The following is a 21,095-nucleotide window of genomic DNA, read 5'->3' as shown; positions in this document are numbered from 1 at the left end:
TTTCACAGGAGAGGAATTTTTACACAGAAGTAGTTTCATACTTTGGCATGCTCCCCTGGCACCATTAGAAGAGCTCAGGACCCCTGGGGGTTCCTGGATTTTGGAAAAGGATGATTGTTGCTACTTTCCTGTTCCAGTCTGTTCTTGCTTTCCAGTCTCAGGTGAGACTTGTGTCTCTGTAATGTTGCAAGGTCTGGCAGTGCCATTCAGTGTTTGGTTCTTAAAGGGAAGTTCGAGGTACCTAGAGGCAGGCAAATGTGTTGAATCCAGTGCAAGATGGCCCGCTCTCACCAGAGTGCAGCACTGCATTTCAGACCCTGTGCTGCCTGCATGTTTTTCTGTGAGCATACAGTGCCATCCACAGTCAGGTCTTCATTTGGCCCAGAGCCTCTGTAACCCTTTAGCTACTTGAGTGAAATTAGTAGCTCACTTTGGGTAAGTTTGAGAGGGGTCACTAGGAAACATGTTTTGTTTCAGGAGCCTGGGAACAAGTTTGTCTTACATTGTGATGCTTTCCCTGAAGAAGGCCAGCTCTGGACCTTGTGCTCAGGTGCTTGTGCTGACAAGGACCAGTCTGTGTGGCCCTTGTCAGCACATAAAGCCTTCAGTCAAACTAAGGATGTTTCAAATAGCCACTGCCTTTCCTGAGAGGTGACTTGTTTTGTGTTTTTGTCTCTCTCTAGGTATCTGAATTCCCCCATGAGAAGTGTCCTCCCTGCCTCTCCTGTGCAGCCCTACCTGTCCATGGGTAGCACCAGCTTAACTGATGTCCTGAAGAGCATTCCTCACCATGGATAGTCCACCCAAACTGACTGGTGAGACGCTGATTGTCCATCACATTCCACTGGTGCATTGCCAGGTCCCTGACAGACAGTGCTGCTCCGTGAGCAAAAGGACCAACCCCTTCTGCCAGCCAGAGCTCAGCATTACACGGACCTCTGCTGTTCCAGACAGAGACCTTTCACAAACCGACTCCTTGGTGTACAGCAGCTTTCTCCAGACCTCCAAAACCTCAGCGGAGGCCTCGGACAGCAAAGAAGGCAAAGCGAGGGATTTGATTGTCCCTAGTGTCAGTAAGCGACACAACCCTTTTCTGTTGACTGAGGGCGAAGACCTCAGCGTTTTTGGGGATGACTTGGGTCAAAAATCTTTCCACCTTCACAACTCACTTGTGGCTGGCAAACCTCCCTTTCATCTGCACGAGCTGTCCTTGCCCCCTTTCCACCTTCACGACTCCAGCCACATTGTGAAATCCTGGAACATGGCCAGCCGGTCAGGTGTGGTAGATGGGCAAGAGGACAAAATCAGCAGTGATGATGTCCAGAAGAGGAACAATGCGAACCGGTGCCACCAGGCCTCAGAATGCATGGAGCTGGATGAATACAGCTGCCATCGTGGCAGCTCCTCCAGCTTCTCCTTTGATGGTGGTGACCAGGAGTGGAACCAGAACACGGGTGAATTGCTGAGGAATCAGGATGCCCCGCACAGCCGGACATGTAGCTGTTCCAGCTCGGAGCTCCAGCACTGTCACTGCTACAGTTCGTCAAGTCAGTCTGAAGTGATTGACCAACAAATGGGCTACATCAGTGACTCTTCCTGCAACAGCTCCGATGGCGTGCTGGTGAACTTCAGTGCTCTCTACAACAAAATGAATGGCCATTCTCGATCTAACCTGAATTCAGCCAACCTGTCTTGTGACTCTTCCTTCTGCAGCCACTCGGACACAGGAGCTTTTTACCTGGATTTGCATTCATCACCCACAGAATCCAAGATGTCTTGCGAGTCACATCACCCAGACAGTTCAGAGAAGGTGTGCGGGTGTCAACACTCCTCCTCACCTGTTCTTGATGCTAACTGCAACTCCTATCACCTCCACTGTGAGCCTTGCACTTCGGAGAGCTCAGATCTCACTGCCTGCTTCCAGAGCCAAGCACGGCTTGTTGTGGCTACTCAGAATTACTATAAGTTAGTCACATGTGACTTGTCTTCCCAGTCATCCCCCAGCCCAGCAGGATCTTCCATAACTAGCTGCTCGGAAGACCAAACCAAAGGTAGCCCAGCCCAGCCCACTGAGTACTATCTGTTTAGAAGGCCTGACCTGAAACAGGAAGAAAGCAACGTGGAGTGCAGTGAAGAGGAGGCAAATGGAGAAGCCACCCAGAACATGATTGAGGGTCAGGTCTATGTGAATGTGTCACCACCTAACCTCAACACGAGCCGGCAGCGCTCCAGGAGCTATGATCAGAACCTGGACAGGAGTCCCAGCAGCAGGCTGGGCTCCTTGGAGCGCATGGTGAGCTGTCCTGTCAAGCTGAGTGAAAGCCCAGCGATACCCATCCAGAGTTCCCCGCCAAAGAGAGTGACATCTTTTGCTGAACTGGCTAAAGGCCGGAAGAAGAATGGCATCTCCCCACCACTCCGGTCCAGTGGTGATTCCTCTTTGGATTTCTCCCCTATCCCTGAGGCACAGCGGGATGGTCCAAGCTTTCTTGAAGAAAGAGCTCGCCGCAGCCAGAGTCTTCCACCCATGCCCTTCATCCATGGCCTGAACCGGAGCTGCGAGGGCTTCTGTTTAAATGATGCTTTTGTGGACAGCCAGACTTTGTGTTCCACCAAAGACTCGATCTCCACTGAGAAGGTCCCCAGTGGGCATGGGGCAGGTGAGCAAGCTTCTCTCTCCCTGCTGATGGAGGCAGATGCCAGCTTCTCAGGTGGCTCTGCCAGTGGCCACGGACAAAGAGATGCTAGAGCCCATGCAGACGGTAAGGAGACAAACTAGGCAGAATGGAGAAGTAAAAAGCAAGGCTGCTGTTTGGGACTTGAGGGGAGCAGCAGAGTAACCGGCATGGTGATGGGAGACCAGTGCCTGTGCAGGTTGTTTCCTGGTCTACCATTCCCTAGGAGAAAGCTCGGCTGTGCTTATTTCAGACCTAGGTCGGTGCAAGTGCTGTGTCCTTTTATGTCTGAAGCCTCTTGAGGTTTTGTGCAAACCTCTCATATCATGTAAGGGAGGACATGGCATTAGCATTTAGGGTCAGTGCAGCTTGGACGGTTGTCTCCTTTCCAGGGCATTGTAGTCCCCCCGGTCCATGAGAATCACTTGTCTTTAGCTCCTAAGACAGAGATTTGAAGATGCTCAGCAGAGTCATGTTCCCAGCAGACAAAGTGAAGGGAACCATTTAGGAGATTTTAGCCTTCTTTGGAGCCTCGTGGGGCAGAGAAGGAGAGGGAAGAGGTGTAGCCAGTGGTCTGCTCTCACTGCAGGGTCAGGGACCTCCCACAGTCTCTGCCAGGACTTACAGCATGAGTCCTGCAGAGAGTGGAGGACCTGCGTGTCTCAGCTGGAATCTCCTGGCCATGTCCTCCACAGTGCATTGGGCTGCAGCAAAGGTTCCTCTGGAAGGTAATTGTGCCGGCTCCCTCTGCAGGAAAGCTTTTAATACATTAGTTGCTTTCCACCGTGATACTGTGTTTCCGTGTCCTGATGAGGAAGCTGTGTGACAGCCCCATCAGAAGTATGGCCATTTCTCCAGCATGGCAAGAGACCTCTATCTGCACCCTAGACAGCACTTGTACCTGCTTCACAGGTAGGAGCCTGTCTAAGGGCGTTGTTCAGCCTGGAGAAGAGGAGGCTCCAGGGACACCTTATTGCAACCTTTCAGTACTTAAAAGGGGCCTATAAGAATGATGGGGACAGACATTTAAGCAGGGCCTGTTGTGATAGAACAAGGGATAATGGTTTTAAACTAAAGGGGAAGATACAAGCTGGACATGAAGAAGAAACTTTTTACAATGAGGGTGGTGAAACACTGGCACATGTTGCCCAGAGAAGCAGTAGATACCCCATCTCTGGAGACATTCAAGACCAGGCTGGACAGGGCTCTGAGCAACCTGATCTAGTTGAAGATGTCCCTGCTCATTGCAGGAGAGTTGAACTAGATGACCTTTGAAGGTCCCTTCCAACCCAAACTGTTCTGATTCTAAAATGGGGCTCTGACCAGACTGCTGCGGTAGATAGCTCCTAACATGCCAAGTACCAGACTGCTTCCTTTTAATGCTCTGAAGATTTCTGGCAGTAGATAGGAAGAACTTGTGACTCATTGCTGTGGCAGGTGTGGGAGAGATTTTGGCCTTTGGAACGAGAGTGTTTTTGGGTATGATCCTGTTTGTTTATTGGGCCTTGAACATGCACTCTGTGCAGGATGGCAGGGAAGGCGGGTCTCTACAGGGAGCAGGCAGCAGGTAGCAGCCATCTAAGTTTACAGAGGGAGTGCTTGGAAGGAGCAAGAGCTGCTCAGGAAGGAGGGGACAGAGAGAAGCTCTCATGATAAAGTTCCCCAGCAGTTCTTACACTCCTTGCTGCGATCCCTTCCTCTGCACTGTCACAACAAGAAAGGCATTAGGGCTGTGGAGAAAGCTCCTACCTGTGCCTGGAGATAGAGGCAGAGCTGCCTTGCACCAGCTAAGAGCCGCATGTGAGCCTAGAGGGTCTGAGGAGGGACTAGAGGGAAAGCAAGCCCTGCTGAAGGTTAGCTATAGGGAGAGAGAACTGGAACACCCTGCAGGCAGCAGTAACACCAGGGGTCTGCTTGGAATGGGTCCTTTGTCCCAGTATTCAAAGTGCAGCCTCACCAGTGCCCAGTATAGGGAAATGATCACTGCTTTGGTCCTGCTGGCCACAGTAATTCTCACAGTATCACAGTATGTTTGGGATTGGAAGGGACCTCAGAAGATCATCCAGTCCAATCCCCCTGCCAGAGCAGAAACGCCTAGATGAGGTCACACAGGAACGTGTCGCAATGGGCTTTGAATGTCTCCAGAGAAGGAGACTCCACAACCCCCCTGGGCAGCCTGTTCCAGTGTCCGTCACCCTCACTGAGAAGTTTCTTCTGAAATTTAAGTGGAACCTCTTGTGTTCCAGCTTGATCCCATTACCCCTTGCCCTATCATTGTTTGCCACTGAGAAGAGCCTGGCTCCATCCTCATGGCACTCATGGCACTCACCTTTTATATACTTATAGACATTAATAAGGTCCCCACTTAGCCTCCTCTTCTCCAAACTAAAGAGACCCAGCTCCCTCAGCCTTTCCTCATAAGGGAAATGCTCCGCTCCCTTAATCATCTTTGTTGACCTGCGCTGGACTCTCTCCAGCAGTTCCCTGTCCTTCTGGAACTGAGGGGCCCAGAACTGGACACAGTACTCCAGATGGGGTCTCACCAGGGCAGAGTAGAGGGGAAGGAGAACCTCTCTCGATCTACTAACCACTCCCCTTCTAATACACCCCAGGATGCCATTGGCACAAGGGCACAGTGCTGGCTCATAGTCATCCTGTTGTCCACCAGGACCCCCAGGTCCCTTTCCCCTACACTGCTCTCTAACAGGTCATTCCCCAGCCTATACTGGAACCTGGGGTTGTTCCTGCCCAAATGCAGGACTCCACACTTTCCCTTGTTAAATTTCATCAGGTTATTCCCCGCCCAACTCTCCAGCCTGTCCAGGTCTCTGGATGGCAGCACAGCCTTCTGGCGTGTCAGCCACCCCTCCCAGCTTAGTGTCATCAGCAAACTTGCTGGTAGTGCACTCTATTCCCTCGTCTAAATCGTTAATGAATATATTGAATAATATTGGCCCCAGTACTGACCCCTGAGGCACTCCACTAGATACTGGCCTCCAACTAGACTCCGCACCATTGACTACCACTGATACAAGCCAGGACACTGTTCGCCTTCTTGGCCACCTGGGCACACTGCTGGCTCATAGTGGGGAACAGGCAAGGCAGAAAGTGCTGCAGTAAGCTGGGATGCAGCATGGATAGCGATCAGGGATCCCAGTCAGCCTTGTGTGTGCATCCAGTCCTGTGTGTGTTGTGCACTGTGTGCTTGGCATGTCACCCTTCAGCTTTGTCCCTTGGGATACTGTGGCCCCACCAGGAGCTACAGACATGCATAGGGGATCAGCCCAGCACACTCCCTTAAGGACATCCCTGTTAGTTGTTTGATGGATCAGACCAGCCTTCTCCAGGGTTGGAAGCTCTCTTAATTCTGCTGTGGTCTGCATGTCCTGCTTGAATCTGGTATGGGCAGGAGGAGGAAGGAAGTGGTGTGTTCAGAGGTGGAACAGTTACAGGAGGAAGAGGAGGGAAGCAGAAAGGGAAGCAAGCAGCCTTTCCAACAGCACTGAGAGCAGTGTGGGCAGCTGAGCTGTGGTGCTATTGCATGTAATCCCTGTGCTTGGCTGGGTGAGTTCTCAGCACATGTGAGAGGGAATGGTCCTTCGGGATAAAAAATCTTATGGTACCACAGTGCATTCGGCCATGTCTTTGTGGTGTGGTGTGGGCAGAGGCAGTTCTAGGGCAGGAGCTTGGGGCCATGACATTGTGCTGTCCTGAGAGCAAGGCATGGGGAAGGAATGTGGAGGTGGTAACCCTGCCAGGAGAAACAAGCTGCTGGTCCAGCACTCTGTGCTTCAAGACAGCTGTCAAGAGCTGGAAACTGTGCATTTGGGGCCACATATATTTACTATGCCAGCTCATGATGTCTGTAACCAGTTCAGACTTCAACCACTCTGCATGTGTCACTGGCCTCTAGCTCATCCTCTTCCTCCCTCAGCTGAGAACATGTAGATGCCCCATTTCTGGAAACATCCGAGGCCAGGCTGGACAGGGCTCTGAGCAACCTGATCTGTTTGAAAATGTCCCTGCTCATTGCAGGGAGGTTGGACTAGGTGACCTTTGAAGGTCTCTTCCAGCCCAAGTCTATTCTATGATTCTATATTCTCTTTTGCCTGCTATCTGCTGGGCTGATGATGACTGTCCCCCTGCCTGTCCTCACACTCTGTCCTCCTTTCTCTCCTCAAAGGTGGTGGCACTGACAGCAAGCCTGTGGTACGCTACAGCAAGGACCAGCGTCCCACAACTCTGCCCATCCAGCCGTTTGTTTTCCAGCACCATTTCAGCAAGCCACCCAAGGCCCGTGCCCTGCACAGCCATTTTGCCTCCAGCCTTTCCCAGCTCTACAGCTTGTCCAGCAACCGGCCTGCCAGCCAGCAGATCTCCTCCAATTCCCACTCCTCAGCTGTGGCCACCTTGGCAGAGCAGTCAGGGGTGGTGGGGAGCCAAACCCACAGCACGTTCCTGACCCAGCGCTCAGTGGATGGAGCTGCCTCCCGCAATGATGGCTGCATGAAGAAGCCCGCTCCTGAGACAACCCGGCCATCCCCCCTGGGGAGTTACTCTCCTGTGAGATGCAACGTGCCTTTCTTTCAAAACGTGGAGTCCTCTTCCTCGCCCACCACAGAGCGAGCTGGAGAGAGCCAGCCCCCCAGGAGCAGGTCCTGCCCCATCTCTGCCAGCCTGCTTCCCACCAGGTCTTCCCCTGCTGTCAGTGCCATGCAGCCCTCCCAGGCCACCAAAGCTGATGCCCTGAGGCAAAAGGAGAACCCCAAGCCAGTTCTCAAGAAGGAGACATCACTGGCATCAAGCCCACCTCTCTCCGAGTACCGACTCCACAGTGGGTCCCTCCCGCCGCTCTCCATGGGTATGCCCATGAGCAGGGTGGGAGGCCATGCAGATCCCCACTGGAGAAGTGGCAGCGAGACCAGCAACTCTGGTCCCCTGAGCAGCATGGGAATACGGCCCCTCAATGGTAGGTACTTATCTGCCAGGACATGTTAGTCTGGAACATCTCCAGCTCCCTATGGCCATGGCTGCTCCCTACAGTACCACCCACCTGTATAGCCACGGCCCAGGCCAAAATTGCATCTGGGTGCTGCAGTGCCAAACAGCCTCTACAATTGCTCTGCCTGCAAAAGAAAGTCCTGCACTAAGAGCATGTCTCTCCAGTCCTGACTCCTGGACTGTGTCTCTGGAGAAGGCAGCGTGGACCTGCTGATCTTACAGCACCCCATGCCACGTGCTGGCACCCTAAACCTGCTCCCTCTATGCCTGCAGCCACAAGGCCACGCGGGACCCTGCCCTGTTTTGCCAGGCTGTGGCCCCCACGTCCCTTCATGTTTATGTGCTAACAACCTGGAACGCTGCTGGACTTTTAACTAATGTGCTGTCTGTCTTTCTCTGCCCCTCCTCTTTCTTCTCTCTCTCCCCATTTCCCCTCCACATCCTCTTGTCTGCTCATATCCTCTTGTCTGGTGCTCACTGCCTGCGGCATCCTAGCGAACCACCTCTCCCCCCAAGCGCTGAAGTGGCGGGAGTACAGGCGAAGGAACCCCTTGGGTCTGGATCGTGTTTCAGGGCTGCCTGGCTTAGCAAGCAGCCTGGACAGGAGGCAGCAAGAGCCCCGGCTGAACCGGGGAAACCCCGTCTTTGATCTCCCAGGCACTCTCAACACCAGCCATTTCCACGGCAAACTGAACGGTGCGCACCACCTTTCTGCTGGGGGGTCTTGGGAGGTGGCCTTGGGGCTCAGGGTCAGACTCTTTTCAGTGTTGCCCAACAACAGAGTGAGGGGCAGCGGGCACAGACTGGAGCATAGGAGTTTCCATCTAAACATGAGGATGAACTTCTTTACTTTGAGGGTGACAGAGCACTGGTAGGGGCTGTGGAGTCACCTTCTCTAGAGACATACAAAATCTGCCTGGACATGTTCCTGTGTGATATGCTCTGGTGAACCTGCTTTAGCAGGTGTTTTGGACTAGGTAATCTCCAGAGGTCCCTTCCAACCCACACCATTCTGTGATTTTGCGATCCCTTGGGACTGAGGTTCAGCCTGGCCTCATCACTGCTCTGTCTGCTGCTGGCAGGAGGGATGATGAATTTGATCATAGTGGGACCAAGGTGTAGAAGAGGAAGGTGAAAATTTCCTCACTGATGGGTATACTCTGTGTGGAGCCCCCTTTTTTCTCCACAAGCTGAGAACAGTTGGGTCCAGATTTGGTCTGGATTGAAGAGGAAAGTGAATGGCCCAAGAGGTGGCTCAGACCTTGGAAGTGTCAGCTTGTAGTTCATGTCCTGTTCAGGAGTTGTAGCCCTTGGAGATGTTGTGTTGGTGCCCCATGGGGTCTGCCCATCTGCTGCAACCCTGGCAGCATGGCAGGTGCTGGGCTGTAGCTTTCATGGGCCAGCTGTCAACACTGTAGAGCTCCGTGGGACTCTGTCTTCTCAATACTTTGCCCTTAAAATCTTACCTGTCCTCCAAAACCCATGCAGGAAGGGCTGAGAGGGGCTGGCTGCTTTTGGCTGAACCTGTGAGTCCTCTGGGAAGAGCAGTGGGGTCTGTCTGTGGAAGGGAGAGGGTTCTTCAGGCCAGTCCCAAGTCCAGGAGGGAATTACCCAAAGCTCTACACCTCACTCTGCCAACCAAAATAGTTTCTCCATCTGCCTTCATGGGAAGATGTCTAGTAGAAAGCTGAGGAATCAAAGAGATGGAAATAGAACACATGAAAGTGCTCCTGCAGAAGTCACCCCTTGAAAACAGAGGCCATCCCAGGGGACAGGCAGAAGACATGTAGTCTGTTGCCCATGGATGCCTGTGTGTGACAAGTAGTAACTCTCTCTGTGCTTTACTTCTGACCCCACTTGCAGGAGCTATCCACACAGCAGCTCCGAGATCCTGGTGCAGCAAGGTTTCCATTAGTACCAGCCCATGAGGGTGAACCTTCCACAGCATCTTCCAGTGCCTGTGAGCCCCCACTCAGGTTGGGGCTGGATGTTGGGTGCGCTGTGGGGTTGAACTGCACAGGCTCACATTGCAAACCATTGCTGGTAGAGTCGTGAGCCTGTAGCCCTGCTGTCCCAGTCTTGGAAAAGCTGAGGTGAAGACTGTTGCTCATGCAAGTTGCTTCTGAGAGAAGAAAACAACGTGGGAGAGGCTTCAGTATAAGGGCGTGGGGCTGATCTTTCTCCCTCCTGTCTTGGCCCTGCAGGACAGTCTATGAGGCAACTACAGCTTACCTACACTGACTTCTTCCCTGACTACTTCTCACTAGCAGAGAAACCCCCTGCTGAGTTCTGCCTCTCCCCAGATGGCAACACAGAGTCCATCTCCATCGACTTGCTGCAGAAGAAGGGTGAGTCTGTGAATCTCTCATGAGGGAGGATGTGGTGTAGCACAGCATAAGGTGAACCGTGCTTCTTCCTGTCTCATTTCATCTCTGATGATTTCTTTCATCTCATGATGAGGTGATTTGTCATTTCATAATGGTTGATTTCCCTGCCTTTCTGTACTGTAGTGTGATAACTACATGTCTCCCTGGACTGATGGCTGTTTCAACAGCAGGTTCTTACACCATGAAATATGCCACTGAGTATGTTGGAGCGGTTTGTCCCAGGAAATGTGATTAGAAAGAACCTTGAGTCCACAGGAAAGTGCAGAGAAAGCAGGCAGGCGCAGGAGTATGACCCTGCAGGACATGCTCCCACCTTTGCCTCAGTATATATGGGTAGACCTGTCAATCCATGTGAGGTGGCAGGTGTGCTAGGCTGAGCTTTTGTCATTTGGGTAAAAGGTCTGTTGGGTCCTACATGGTAAAGTGTTTATGTAAAAGGGTGGGAGAAAGGATTCCAAAGCAGAACAAGGTATAGCTGTGATGAGATCCATGATAGATGCAGGCTTAGGGACTGGGTATTATGTAAGAGGCAAGGGATGTGCACAAACGTTTCATGTCTTTGCCAGCTATGTGTTGGTGATTACCAAATAGCAACTTTCCCCTCTATGCCACTTCTCTTCTTGCATCATACGGATGCAGATGTCACGTTACCCAGCACTGGTTTGTTACTGGAAACCATTACATATCTTGCCAAAGGCATGGCTTCTGCCCTGCCACCGCATAGGATCGAATCAACAAAAGACTCTATTGCCTCAGACTCCATCTCTGCTCCCTCAAGGAATGGTCTGGGTAATGACAGCCCAAGTCTCTTGGGAATATTGGCAGCATGTCTTATCCTTCAGCTACTTCTAAAGGTTGTCCTGCTGCTGGGCTGGTAGGTGGGTGTTGGATCCATTAGGGATAGATTTGGTGAGGAATTAGGAGGGGCTCTGCTGGTTTTTTTGGCACAGAGGATGTGTGTGTTGTCACGGGCTTGAAATGCTGCTGCCTGATTTCTTCATTAGGTGTTGGGTTGGGGGCTGTCCTGGAAGCCCTTCAGGCAGCTCTCTGACTTGGTCTTTCCCCCTAGGCCTGGTGAAGGCAATCAACACTGCTGTTGACTTGATTGTGGCTCACTTTGGAACCAGCAGAGATCCAGGGGTGAAGGTAAATCTTGCTTTCCGTTTGATTTCTCAACATTATGCATGACATGGAGAGGGTGGGGAAAGATTGTCTCTCCATTCTCTTCCTGTTCGAAAAATATGGGGTATTCAATGAAGGTAGTAGTACCAAGAACAAAACAAAGGTGATGGTACATCATGCAGCTGATAGTAAACCTGTGGCAGTTCTTCCTGCTTGATTGTGGGGGTGCTAAAAGTTTATGTGGATTTAAGGGAAGACTGGAAAATTACAGGGAAGGGAAATTCATTGAGGTCTTCTTAAACACATAGGAATAATGTCCGGCCTAGGTAGTCTCTGAGTCAAAAGTAGTTGTAGTCTGGGAGAGAATTAAGGGAAAGTATTATATATGTGTTTACTCTGGTTTCACTATTTCTTATACACTTACTCATGGCTCAAATGAGAGAGGATACCAGGCCAGCTGGACTTCTGGACTGTTGCAGTACACCAGCTCTTTTTTCCCATGTAGTGAGGAGTTGTGTCTCCCCCCTCCACCCGTCCCACAGCAGCAGTGTGACACTAGTTGGAGATGACAACTGCCCTGGAGTACCATCCCTAAGGAGAAACCTGACTAGGACAGATTCCAAGCCCACTCAATGTTATCTCAGACCCCAGGGTAATTTGCCCCTCATTACAATTGTTACTGATGCAGAGATTGCTGTGCAGCTTAACCAGAGCTGTTTGGATTCTCATAGCTTTTTAAGGCTTCACTGTGAACTTCCTATTCTTGCAGTGCTGGTTTGGGGAATAATTGCAACTTTTCTCCATTACTTTACTTACCAGAAAATGCTGTGGTTTTGAGCTGGGGTTTTGTTGTGCGTCAGTGTTCCAAAGGCTGAGCATTCACCTGTCAAGAGGCAGCAGCGGTCCCTGATGCTCCCACGCTCAATAGATCTGTCAGGATTATTCCTGACCCAGAAGTTCAATCTCAGTTCAGGGCCTTTGTGGACCCTTGCCAACCAGCCAGTGTAATTCCAGCTCAGCTGGTAAAATCTGTGCCCTTAGCACAACTGCCTGGAGCCACCAACACGATGTGCAAGGCCTGGGGCTGATCCCTATGGATGGACCCCTCAGCAGCTCAAAGACCAGCTGCAGCAGTATATGTCCCCACTCTGCTGATGCTGGGCTCTTATACTCTTCCTCACCTCAACCTGGGCTCTGTCCATCCATTTTACCCTTACCCTGTTTATTTATAGTAATCCCTAGGAATTACAGCTCTGCATGTCACTGAGTTAAGTGTTCCTTAACCCCTCGATGATGGGAGTTCCTATTTTCACTTGCTGCTTCCTGCTTCAAAAATAGCAACAAGAAAATCTAGAGCAGCAGAAAAATCCCCTACTCTTCCTCCAGCAGGACAGCCTTGTTATACCTCTAGGGAGGACCAGGCATCCCTTCTAACTGGGATATCCTCTTCCCAAGCTGTTGCCTCATCCCAGCCTGGGGCAGACATTGCAAGGAGCAACCCAGAACTGGTGTATGAGGCAGCAGGGGTGATGGGGAAGAGCCTGCTTGTTCAGGGAGCTGTGGAGGAGCATCATTGTCTGGATATTGCTTGCTAGGTGTCTGTAGTAGGCAAGTGGGGCTGGACTGTTTGCGTGCATGTGTACCTTGTGGAGCACTTACCAACACTCTCCCTGTCACCTGTTGTCCTTTAGGCCAAACTTGGAAACAGCTCTGTGAGCCCTAATGTGGGGCATCTCATCCTGAAATACCTATGCCCTGCTGTCCGGGACATCCTGAGTGATGGGCTCAAGGCTTACGTCCTGGACATGATCATTGGCCAGAGGAGGAACATCCCCTGGAGTGTGGTGGAGGCATCCACCCAGCTAGGTATGGAGGGTCTGCAGTGATGCCCATCTCTCTGCGGTACTCCCATGTTGTGGCTGAGAGGGGCTGGGGAAAGTTGTCTGTAAGGATGGGGATGCAGAATAATACCCAGCTCCCTGCATGGAACAGGGTGCACATTGACCTTTTCTTTGCAAGGCGGTAGAGCTGCTGCTCTGTTCTTCCCAAATATTTCTTGTAATTTCCCTTGAAATTTCCAGATTCTTGTATAACAGGCCCTGGCAAAATAAAAAAAAAAAAAAAAAAAAAAAAAGGAAAAATGAAACAAAACAAAACAAAACAAAGAATGCCCTTTTTCCCTGCTCTGAGTTTCCAGGGTATTTCTAGACCTTCATCTTCAGCCCTGCACAGCTACTGTATAAAGCAAAGTTGTGCTATAGCCTGGTCTGTAAGAAAATTTGCACACATAACTCACTTGGCTCAAGCATCCCCACAACATCTGCACCTTCTGCTAGTACCAGTCTGCATCCCCAGACTGTGAAGGTGGCTACCATGCAGGAGAACTCCTTTCTAAGGTTACAGATGGCAAGGCGACACTGATTTCTGCATCGCTGAGAGCTCACATCCAGGGTTGGGAAGCGGCCCAGCCTGTTTGTGGTAAATCACCAGCTCTGGGGTTTTCTATCTGATTGCAGACACCTCAAATTACAACAACCCACCACAATATTCTGTTTACCTGCTCATTTTGAGACAAGGGCCATGATTGTCCCTCAAGTGTGGGACGCAGGTCCTTGTGGTATTGAAACTCTCCCAGAGTTTTAGAGTGGCAGTCTGGGACACACCACAACCCACGTCCCAGACCACATGTAGGGATGGAGCGAGCACATCTTGATGCTTGGTAGAGGGGTAATGCACATACAGGAATGGGCACACAGCTAACATCTGTCTTTGCTTTGATGCTTCTTCCCATGGTGGTATTTTGTCTTTGCTGGCCACAAATAATCTCAACATTTTACTTCTCTCCATAGGCCCCTCTACAAAGTTGCTGCACAGCCTCTATAGCAAAATCAGCCAGTACACGGAGCTCACCAACCACACCATGAGGTTCAACGCATTCATCTTTGGCCTCCTCAAGTAAGCAGACTCCCTAGGCTGGCTGCGTGTCACTGTCCAGTGCTGGCAGCAGGTGCTGGTCCTCGATTGCAGGCAGGCACAGTTGCCAATGAAAAGACTTAAGAAACCTGGGAAACTGCTCCCAAGCTGTAGATGAGGGAATGAAGAAGCTGTGAGCCTCAGGGAACTCCAGAAGGATAAAACCTACCCTACCAGGCCAGAACTGAGAAGGGGTGGCTGTAGCCAACTGAAGAACATTGTCACCTTGCTTTAACCCCAAAATGTGAGGTGGTAAGAGTCTGTCTGTCAGGGTTCATGCAGGGATAGATAGAGCATGAATAAATTACTCATGAAAAATCCCTACTTAAATCACTGGTTCCTGAAGTTGCAGTGCATCGCAATGCATAAGGCTCTGTAGGAGAAATTGCCCTGATCCAGGACTCAAGGCTGACCCTTCCAAGCTGGATAAGCAGTGTGCACACTACACTCAGTGTTAAACAAAAGTAAGTAGTGATGAAGGGCAGAGTGCTGCTAGGATGGTCTTTACCTGCTCCTCTCCGCTGATCAACAAGAGCTCTGGCAGTGGAAAGAGTTCCCAGGATTTCCAAATGTTGAGGAACCCCTACAAGCAGGAGCAAGCTCTTCCCTTCTGTCCCCACTGAGGGTGTCCCAGGTCTCCTCAGCTGGCACAGGATGCCAGCATACCTTGGGCAAAGCCTGTGGAAGTGGTCTCATCTTCATAGGTGATTTGCCTCTTCCATATGAGCCCTTCTCAGCAAAGCTAAGCTCTGCCAAAGACATAGGACCTGAATTATGAGGAAGCTTCTGGAAAAATGGTTCTTAGGGGTTATGGTTGCACAATGCCTCATGTAAAGCAAACTGGGTGGTTTCATGACAGGCTGGGTACCTGTGATCTGTGCACGCTGATGGAAGTGAGCCACTGTCCTTTCACTCAGTCTTGAAGTTCGCAAGGTTCATGCTGTATAAATGCCCTTTCCCAGCCGCCTTTCTTGAAGGAGATGAGTCAATTATCACTTTTTATTTCTTCCTCTGCTTGTTTTCCCTTTCTGCAGTATCCGATCCTTGGAATTCTGGTTCAACCACCTCTACAACCATGAAGGTAAGAGCCTGAGGGCTATGGGCTGCGGCGTGGACCAAATTCTGTGCAGTGTAGAGCACAGATGTAAGCTCCGGGGCATGTGTGTCTCTTGTTGGTCTCTCAGTCTGAGCTGCTCCCTTCTGCTCTGAGCTGAAGGAGTAGCCTACACGCAGTCCAAGTGCATGTGTTGCTGGAAGGCCACTCAGCAAAAAGGAGAAAGGTGGAAGTCACAGCTCCATGCAGATCCCTCCACCTGTGCCTGGACAACCATGTCCTTCCCAGCTGCAGATAGTATCCAAGGCTTTCACAGTACCCAAGGCTTCCCCTTCTACTGCAGATCCCTCAGTCTACTCACAGGAGACCAGATCTAACCCTCCCCAAATTTTTGCTGTCCTTGCCCAGTGCCTGAGAGCTCTGTGTGGCTGGAGCTGTGCACACTTAGCTGAAACCCTTCGGGCATGTGAGATGGAATGGAGAACCTCGTGCCAAACAAAAGGCACATTTTACTAGATTTATCTGTTTTTTCGACCAGAAATGGTTTTAGAGCATACAGATCAGCCAGCAGCATGACCAAGCTGCCTGATGCCTAGAAGCAGCATGACTAAGTGCTAAGAGCTCAGTGAGACAAACACCCCTGACTGCTGTATCCTCTGAGAAGGATGCTAGCTCAGCCTGTGCCCAGCCCAGAGCCGCAGGTGCTGCAGGAAGTCCATCCCAGTGTCTTCTATCAGGTTTGGGACCTGACAGCGGACACTTTGCAGGTCTGCATGTGCAATGAATACTTCTCCATGGAGCAGACAGGAGAATAGACTTGCCTTTGTACTGAGCCATGTGGCAAAAGAAAGCACCCTGTTTTTCTGGAGCAGAAGATGACTGTCTGTTTCAAGCCAACATTAAGAACTGGAAGTAGCTAGAGGTGTCAGGATGATGAAGGTTAGGTAAAGGGGTTGGATATAAGGTGCAAGTCCTGTCTGTGGTGTAAGTTTAGTATCTCACTGGGGCCTAATGGCCACAAATCCTGTTCCCAGCTCTCTCTCTGGGAGAATGAGACCCAACAACAAAGTTGAGGTGGTGGAGCACTGTGGGGGTGGTCAAATTAACTGAAGGATAAATGCTGCAGGTAGAAATGCTAGTTCATTTTCTGCTAGGATCCACAGTTCAGCGCAGCCAGGTCCCTCAAAAGACGGTATTCAGCTGCCCCTGATTCCTCTCTCTTCAGGGGACTGGTAATGGCCAGATCTGCAGCTCCTTGTTTATCTCCAAGAGGTGGGGAAGAGAATTTTAACGTGTGCCAGCCCTTCGATGCTCTTTATTCACACCTTCCTGTCATGGTATTATGCGGCAGAGGTCATCCCGGTGGATAGTCCAACAGGCATGTCCTGGCTGCAGATATGACTGGAAGCAGGACCTGGGCCAGTTTGCCCAGAGCTCTCAGAGCATCTGGTGCTCCCTGAACCAGTGCTGAGCCTCATGCTGCAGCCACAGCTGTGACCGAAAGCTAGTGCCCAGCTCCTTTCCCCATAGCTTCACCAGCTTCTTGGTGGGTGGCAAGGGTGTCTCCTCTAATAAATGTCTCTCGCCCTACAGATATCATCCTGGCACACTACCAGCCGGTGGGCTTCTTGTGCCTGTCTCACAGCGTGTGCCAGCCTCTTTTCGAGGAGCTGCTGCTCCTGCTCCAGCCTCTCTCCCTGCTGCCCTTCAACCTTGACCTCCTTTTCGAGCACCACCTGATGCAGATGGGCAAAGAGCAGCAGCAGCAAAAGGAGCTGCTGCGCGTGAAGCAGGACCTGCTGCTTTCCGCACACTCCACCCTGCAGCTGATGCGAACGCGGGGCAGCAGTGAGGATCCCGATGGCTGCAGCGTCACCCCTGAACCATGCAAAGTGGGTGCCAGAGATGGTGACATCTCACCCGGCGACAGCCCTCAGCAAGCTGCAAGTGAGAGGGTGAAGGGGGTGGGGGCCTCCTGTGGAGACGGTGACAGGGAGGAAGAGCGGAGGAAGGTACAAGAGAGTACGTGGGAAGAGAAGAAGGACAAGCAGGCGGGCTGGTGGTACCAGCTCATGCAGAGCTCTCAGATTTACATCGAGGGCTCAGCTGAAGGCTCGAAGTTCATCCGCTATGAGAAGAAGAAGAAGGCTCTGAATGCTGTCCCCAGGGCAGCGGAGACCCATAAGGCACCACCCCCCCGTGAAGGGGTAGTGGAGGGTGCAGAGGCTTGTCCCATTGCTGAGGGCACCTTGGAGGAGAGGCCCAAGGCTGCCAGCAAGCCAAGTCCTCAGCCTGTGGAAGAGCCCTTGGAAAAGCCCCAGCAGGTACTGGTCAGCGAAGAGGTGAAGGAACGGAGCTGGCCCTTCTGGATGGGCAGCCCCCCAGACTCGGTGCTCACAGAGCTGAAATGCAGCAAGGAGAAGGAGACGGGGATTCAGCAAAGAGTGGGAGCAGCAGCAGCCGCAGCCCCTCAAGAGGAGAGCAGCACCGGTGCATCAGAGGGCAGCCAGCCCATCAAGTGGGGCCACTTGTTTGGGTCCAGGAAGGTGCAAAAAGAGCCCAGGCAGCCTAACAGGTAGGGACAGGGATGGTTTGGGGCTGGAGAGGGCTGGGTAACCTTGGATTGCAGCAGTGCTGGTGGAAGTCAGGCCAACCACCGACCTGTGAACTGCACCATGATGGCACATGAGAGACAGTGTGTGAACAGAGAGGTTTGTCACTCCTACCTAGCCCTGCCTGCCTGCCTTAGCTCCCACCACACCACCATTACCCTCTTTGGCTGCTGCCCTTGTTCAAATCTACCTCAGTGGTTTTCCTCTCCTGCTTGAGGTGTACACCTGCCTTGGCTCCTAAGCCTCCTCTCTGGGGCATGGGATCCTGCTGTACCACCCCCATCATCCTCTCATCCCTCCCAAAAATGCATGGTAAAAGAGAACAGAACACAGAACCATCCCTGTTGCACACAGTAGGTGAGGAGGAGCCATAAAGTTGCCCCATGTACCTGAGACCTCCCTGCTTTGCCTCTCAACCTGCGCTCTTCTTAGTTCTATAGCTCCTGGAAATGTCCTTCCCAGCCTAGGCCATGGTGTGTCTGGGGGATGCTGAGCCATCCCCATCAGGAGACAGCCTGGGGACTACAGTGTACTGTATGCACAGAGCCAGACCTCTAAGGCATGACCATGCCATGAGAGCAGCTGCTTCCCTGACAATACCTGCTTCTGTCTCCTTCTTGCAGGTTGCCCTCTGGCTGGCTGAGTTTGGACAAGTCTGTGTTCCAGCTGGTGGCCCAGACGGTCGGGGCAAGCATGTGGCGAGAAGCAGCTCCTGAGCCAGAGCCCCCCCAGCCAGAGTCACCTGAGGTGCCCCCCATGGCACGGCCGGCGCGAGGGCTGTCTCCTCACCCTCCGTGGTGAGTGGTACTGCGTGGCCATCCTGCGGGTCCTGGAACATGGTGGGTTGTGGTTGGCACGGCTCTGCCTGGTCTGCTATGTACTTATGGGACAGGGGATGTTTTGGGGCAGTGATGGAGCTTGTGCATCCATCCACCCCAACTCTGCAGTCTGCAGGCAAGGGGCAGCTGAGAGCCTGGCTGGGTAGGGAAGCAGGGCACGTTTTCCTCGCTTCTCTGTGCCCATGGTGGTCCCTGGGCTGCAGCAGGATGAGTCTCCTGTGGTGAACTAACCCTTCCTCCTCTTCTTTTGTCTGCAGCGAGGTGAAAGCTCTTTGCCATCACATTGCCACCGAGGCAGGACAGCTGAGCTTCAACAAGGGGGACATCCTGCAGGTCATCTCCAAGGTGGATGGTGACTGGTTGCAGTGCAGCCTCGGCTGTGAGAAGGGGTTGGTGCCCATCATGTATGTCACCCACCCAGAGGACGAGGACTATTGATGTGGCTGGGAGGCCAAGCACAGTACCGTGGGCTGCTGAGGCTCCTTTGGGGAAGCCCACCCTGCCAGAGGAACAGACACAGCTTCTTGCTAGTTTCTTACCTTTCTTGCCATTACAGAATACAGTAACCATAGATGGTTCCTTCTTGCTCCTCCTTGTGCAGCTGCCAAAGGCCAACTTGGCCCCTGAGGTCTTCTGTGAGCTGCACCTTGTATTGCCAGGCATCACCATGCATGCAGCCACACCGGGGACCACCTGAGACCCCTCCACCCCACACCACCCCATAGCCCATGGACTCGTACATAGCAGGAACCCAAGCAGTCCCGGCCAGGGCAGTGCTGCCCTGCTGCCTGGCTCAGGTTTGTGCTGGCTGTCCCCTCCTGTTGGGTGGCAGTGAAGTCTGCATCTTTCAGCATCCCTGGCACCATCAGCTGCAGGGGTGGGACAGCCATTCATTGGGAAGGTCTCCGCAAGTCTGGGCTGCTGATGGGTTGCATTGTGGCTTGATGGGGGGCCGCGAGGTAGGTTCCCCCATGCTGGAGCAGCCCTATTCTGATGTGTTACAGTGGTACCTGGTGGGTTTTAGAGAGAAGGGGCCCAACACTGCCAGGCTGCAGGGCTGAGGACTGTGCCTGACCACAGCCAGGGGAGGGGGAATGGGGCAAGTGTGTGTGTGTGGAGCAGAGGGGTGTGTGGGGTTGTGAGGAAGGCGTGTGGATGTTCAGTGTTACATAGATCTGGGACAGGTGGTGCCACCCTTCGCAGAGGTGGGTGTTTTTTGGGGTGGCCCTGTGCCCTCCATGCAGAGCACAGAGCCAGTGCCTGGGAAGCCCTGGGATGCTCAGTGGAGGGGGGTTGGAGGGGAGGGGGTGAGGGCAGGGTCCCTGTCTGGGCTAGGGATGCTCTTTGGAGTTGGGGGCAGTGCTCCTGGCAGGTAGATCAGGGGGGGCTCCCAGAGGGAGCCAGGGAGGGAGGGGTGGTGCTCCCCTTGGCATAGGGTTTCTGATCTTGCTGAGCAGTGCCATGGGGTGGGGAAGGGGGGGACAAGTGTCGTGCACGAGCACAAGGGGATGTTGGGGGTCCTGGGGTCCTCGGGAGAGGCAATGCCAGGCGACCCCTTGCCATGTTCATGCCGCCCGCTCGGTTGGGGATCATCACCTGCCTGTCAGGTGGAGAACAGTGTTAATGAAAGGCCATGCCAGTATTTGGTACCTTGGCCAGGTTGACGCTGCTCACAGCATCGTGCCTGGGCTGGCTTTTCCATGGTGAGGGGCCCTGGTCTTGCAAGGTTACCTCCTGCTTGTACATCGCTTAGCTGATATTGCACCATATTTAATTTGTATTTCCCTGTTAGAACAAGGTGTCTCGCCTTTATTTATTTCTTTATTTATGATGCATATTAATAAAAAAGGTGCTGATTGAGCTACCTGCTATGCAGCCTTGTGATTTCAACCTGTCCCTGAGAAGGGTCTGAGGGTTACCTGTGCTGGGACACAGCACTGCAGGCTTCATCCAGCTTCCACCACAGCCAACAGCAGACCTTCAGAAGGAGATGCATTGTCGCCAGATATCTGACTTGTCAGTTCAGGCTTGGGGAACTACATCACATCATCAGATGATAGTATGTCTTGGAGAGGTGGTGTTGTTTGAGGTTCCTTGTGCATGCTGGAGGGAGAACAAGCAGAATTCAGACGAAAGTTCACACCATTTCAGTTGGGCATCTGCTTCCCCAGGGTGCTCCAGGTATTGTCAGTAAAGTGTCCATAGGTGCAACCAAACTGGAAATTATAACCCACAGGCAGCAGCAGGTAGTCCTGAGCATCCCAGGAAGGAGGCGGTGAAGGATGGGTTGTGGGGCTGTGGCACCCGAGCTGGGACCCAGAGCCTGGGACAGCCTTGCCACAAGGCTCAATGGCTCTGGGTCACCCACAAGGACAGTCTCCAGGACTTTAAAACTTAGACTCAGACAAGAATTGGGCCTCCAAGTCTAGCAG

At 52.4% G+C, this 21,095-nt stretch overlaps 1 protein-coding gene across 1 annotated transcript; it reads left to right on the top strand.

The window, feature by feature from the left end:
* Nucleotides 1-790: 790 nt before the first annotated feature.
* On the top strand, nucleotides 791-19,101 carry RUSC2 (RUN and SH3 domain containing 2; the record flags this gene model as incomplete). Its single annotated transcript, XM_080362671.1, has 11 exons — nucleotides 791-2,762; nucleotides 6,859-7,644; nucleotides 8,172-8,372; nucleotides 9,881-10,024; nucleotides 11,133-11,209; nucleotides 12,877-13,051; nucleotides 14,035-14,140; nucleotides 15,193-15,239; nucleotides 16,806-17,787; nucleotides 18,448-18,621; nucleotides 18,921-19,101. The coding sequence occupies 11 exons, from the start codon at nucleotides 791-793 to the stop codon at nucleotides 19,099-19,101; spliced, it is 4,845 nt and encodes a 1,614-aa protein (XP_080218797.1).
* Between the last annotated feature and the right edge of the window lie 1,994 nt (nucleotides 19,102-21,095).

This window comes from Nesoenas mayeri, assembly GCF_963082525.1.
Source record: "Nesoenas mayeri genome assembly, chromosome: Z".
Taxonomy (NCBI): Eukaryota; Metazoa; Chordata; class Aves; order Columbiformes; family Columbidae; genus Nesoenas; species Nesoenas mayeri.
The sequence above is the reverse complement of the archived record's forward strand: the minus strand, read 5'-3'. Positions and strand labels throughout refer to the sequence as shown.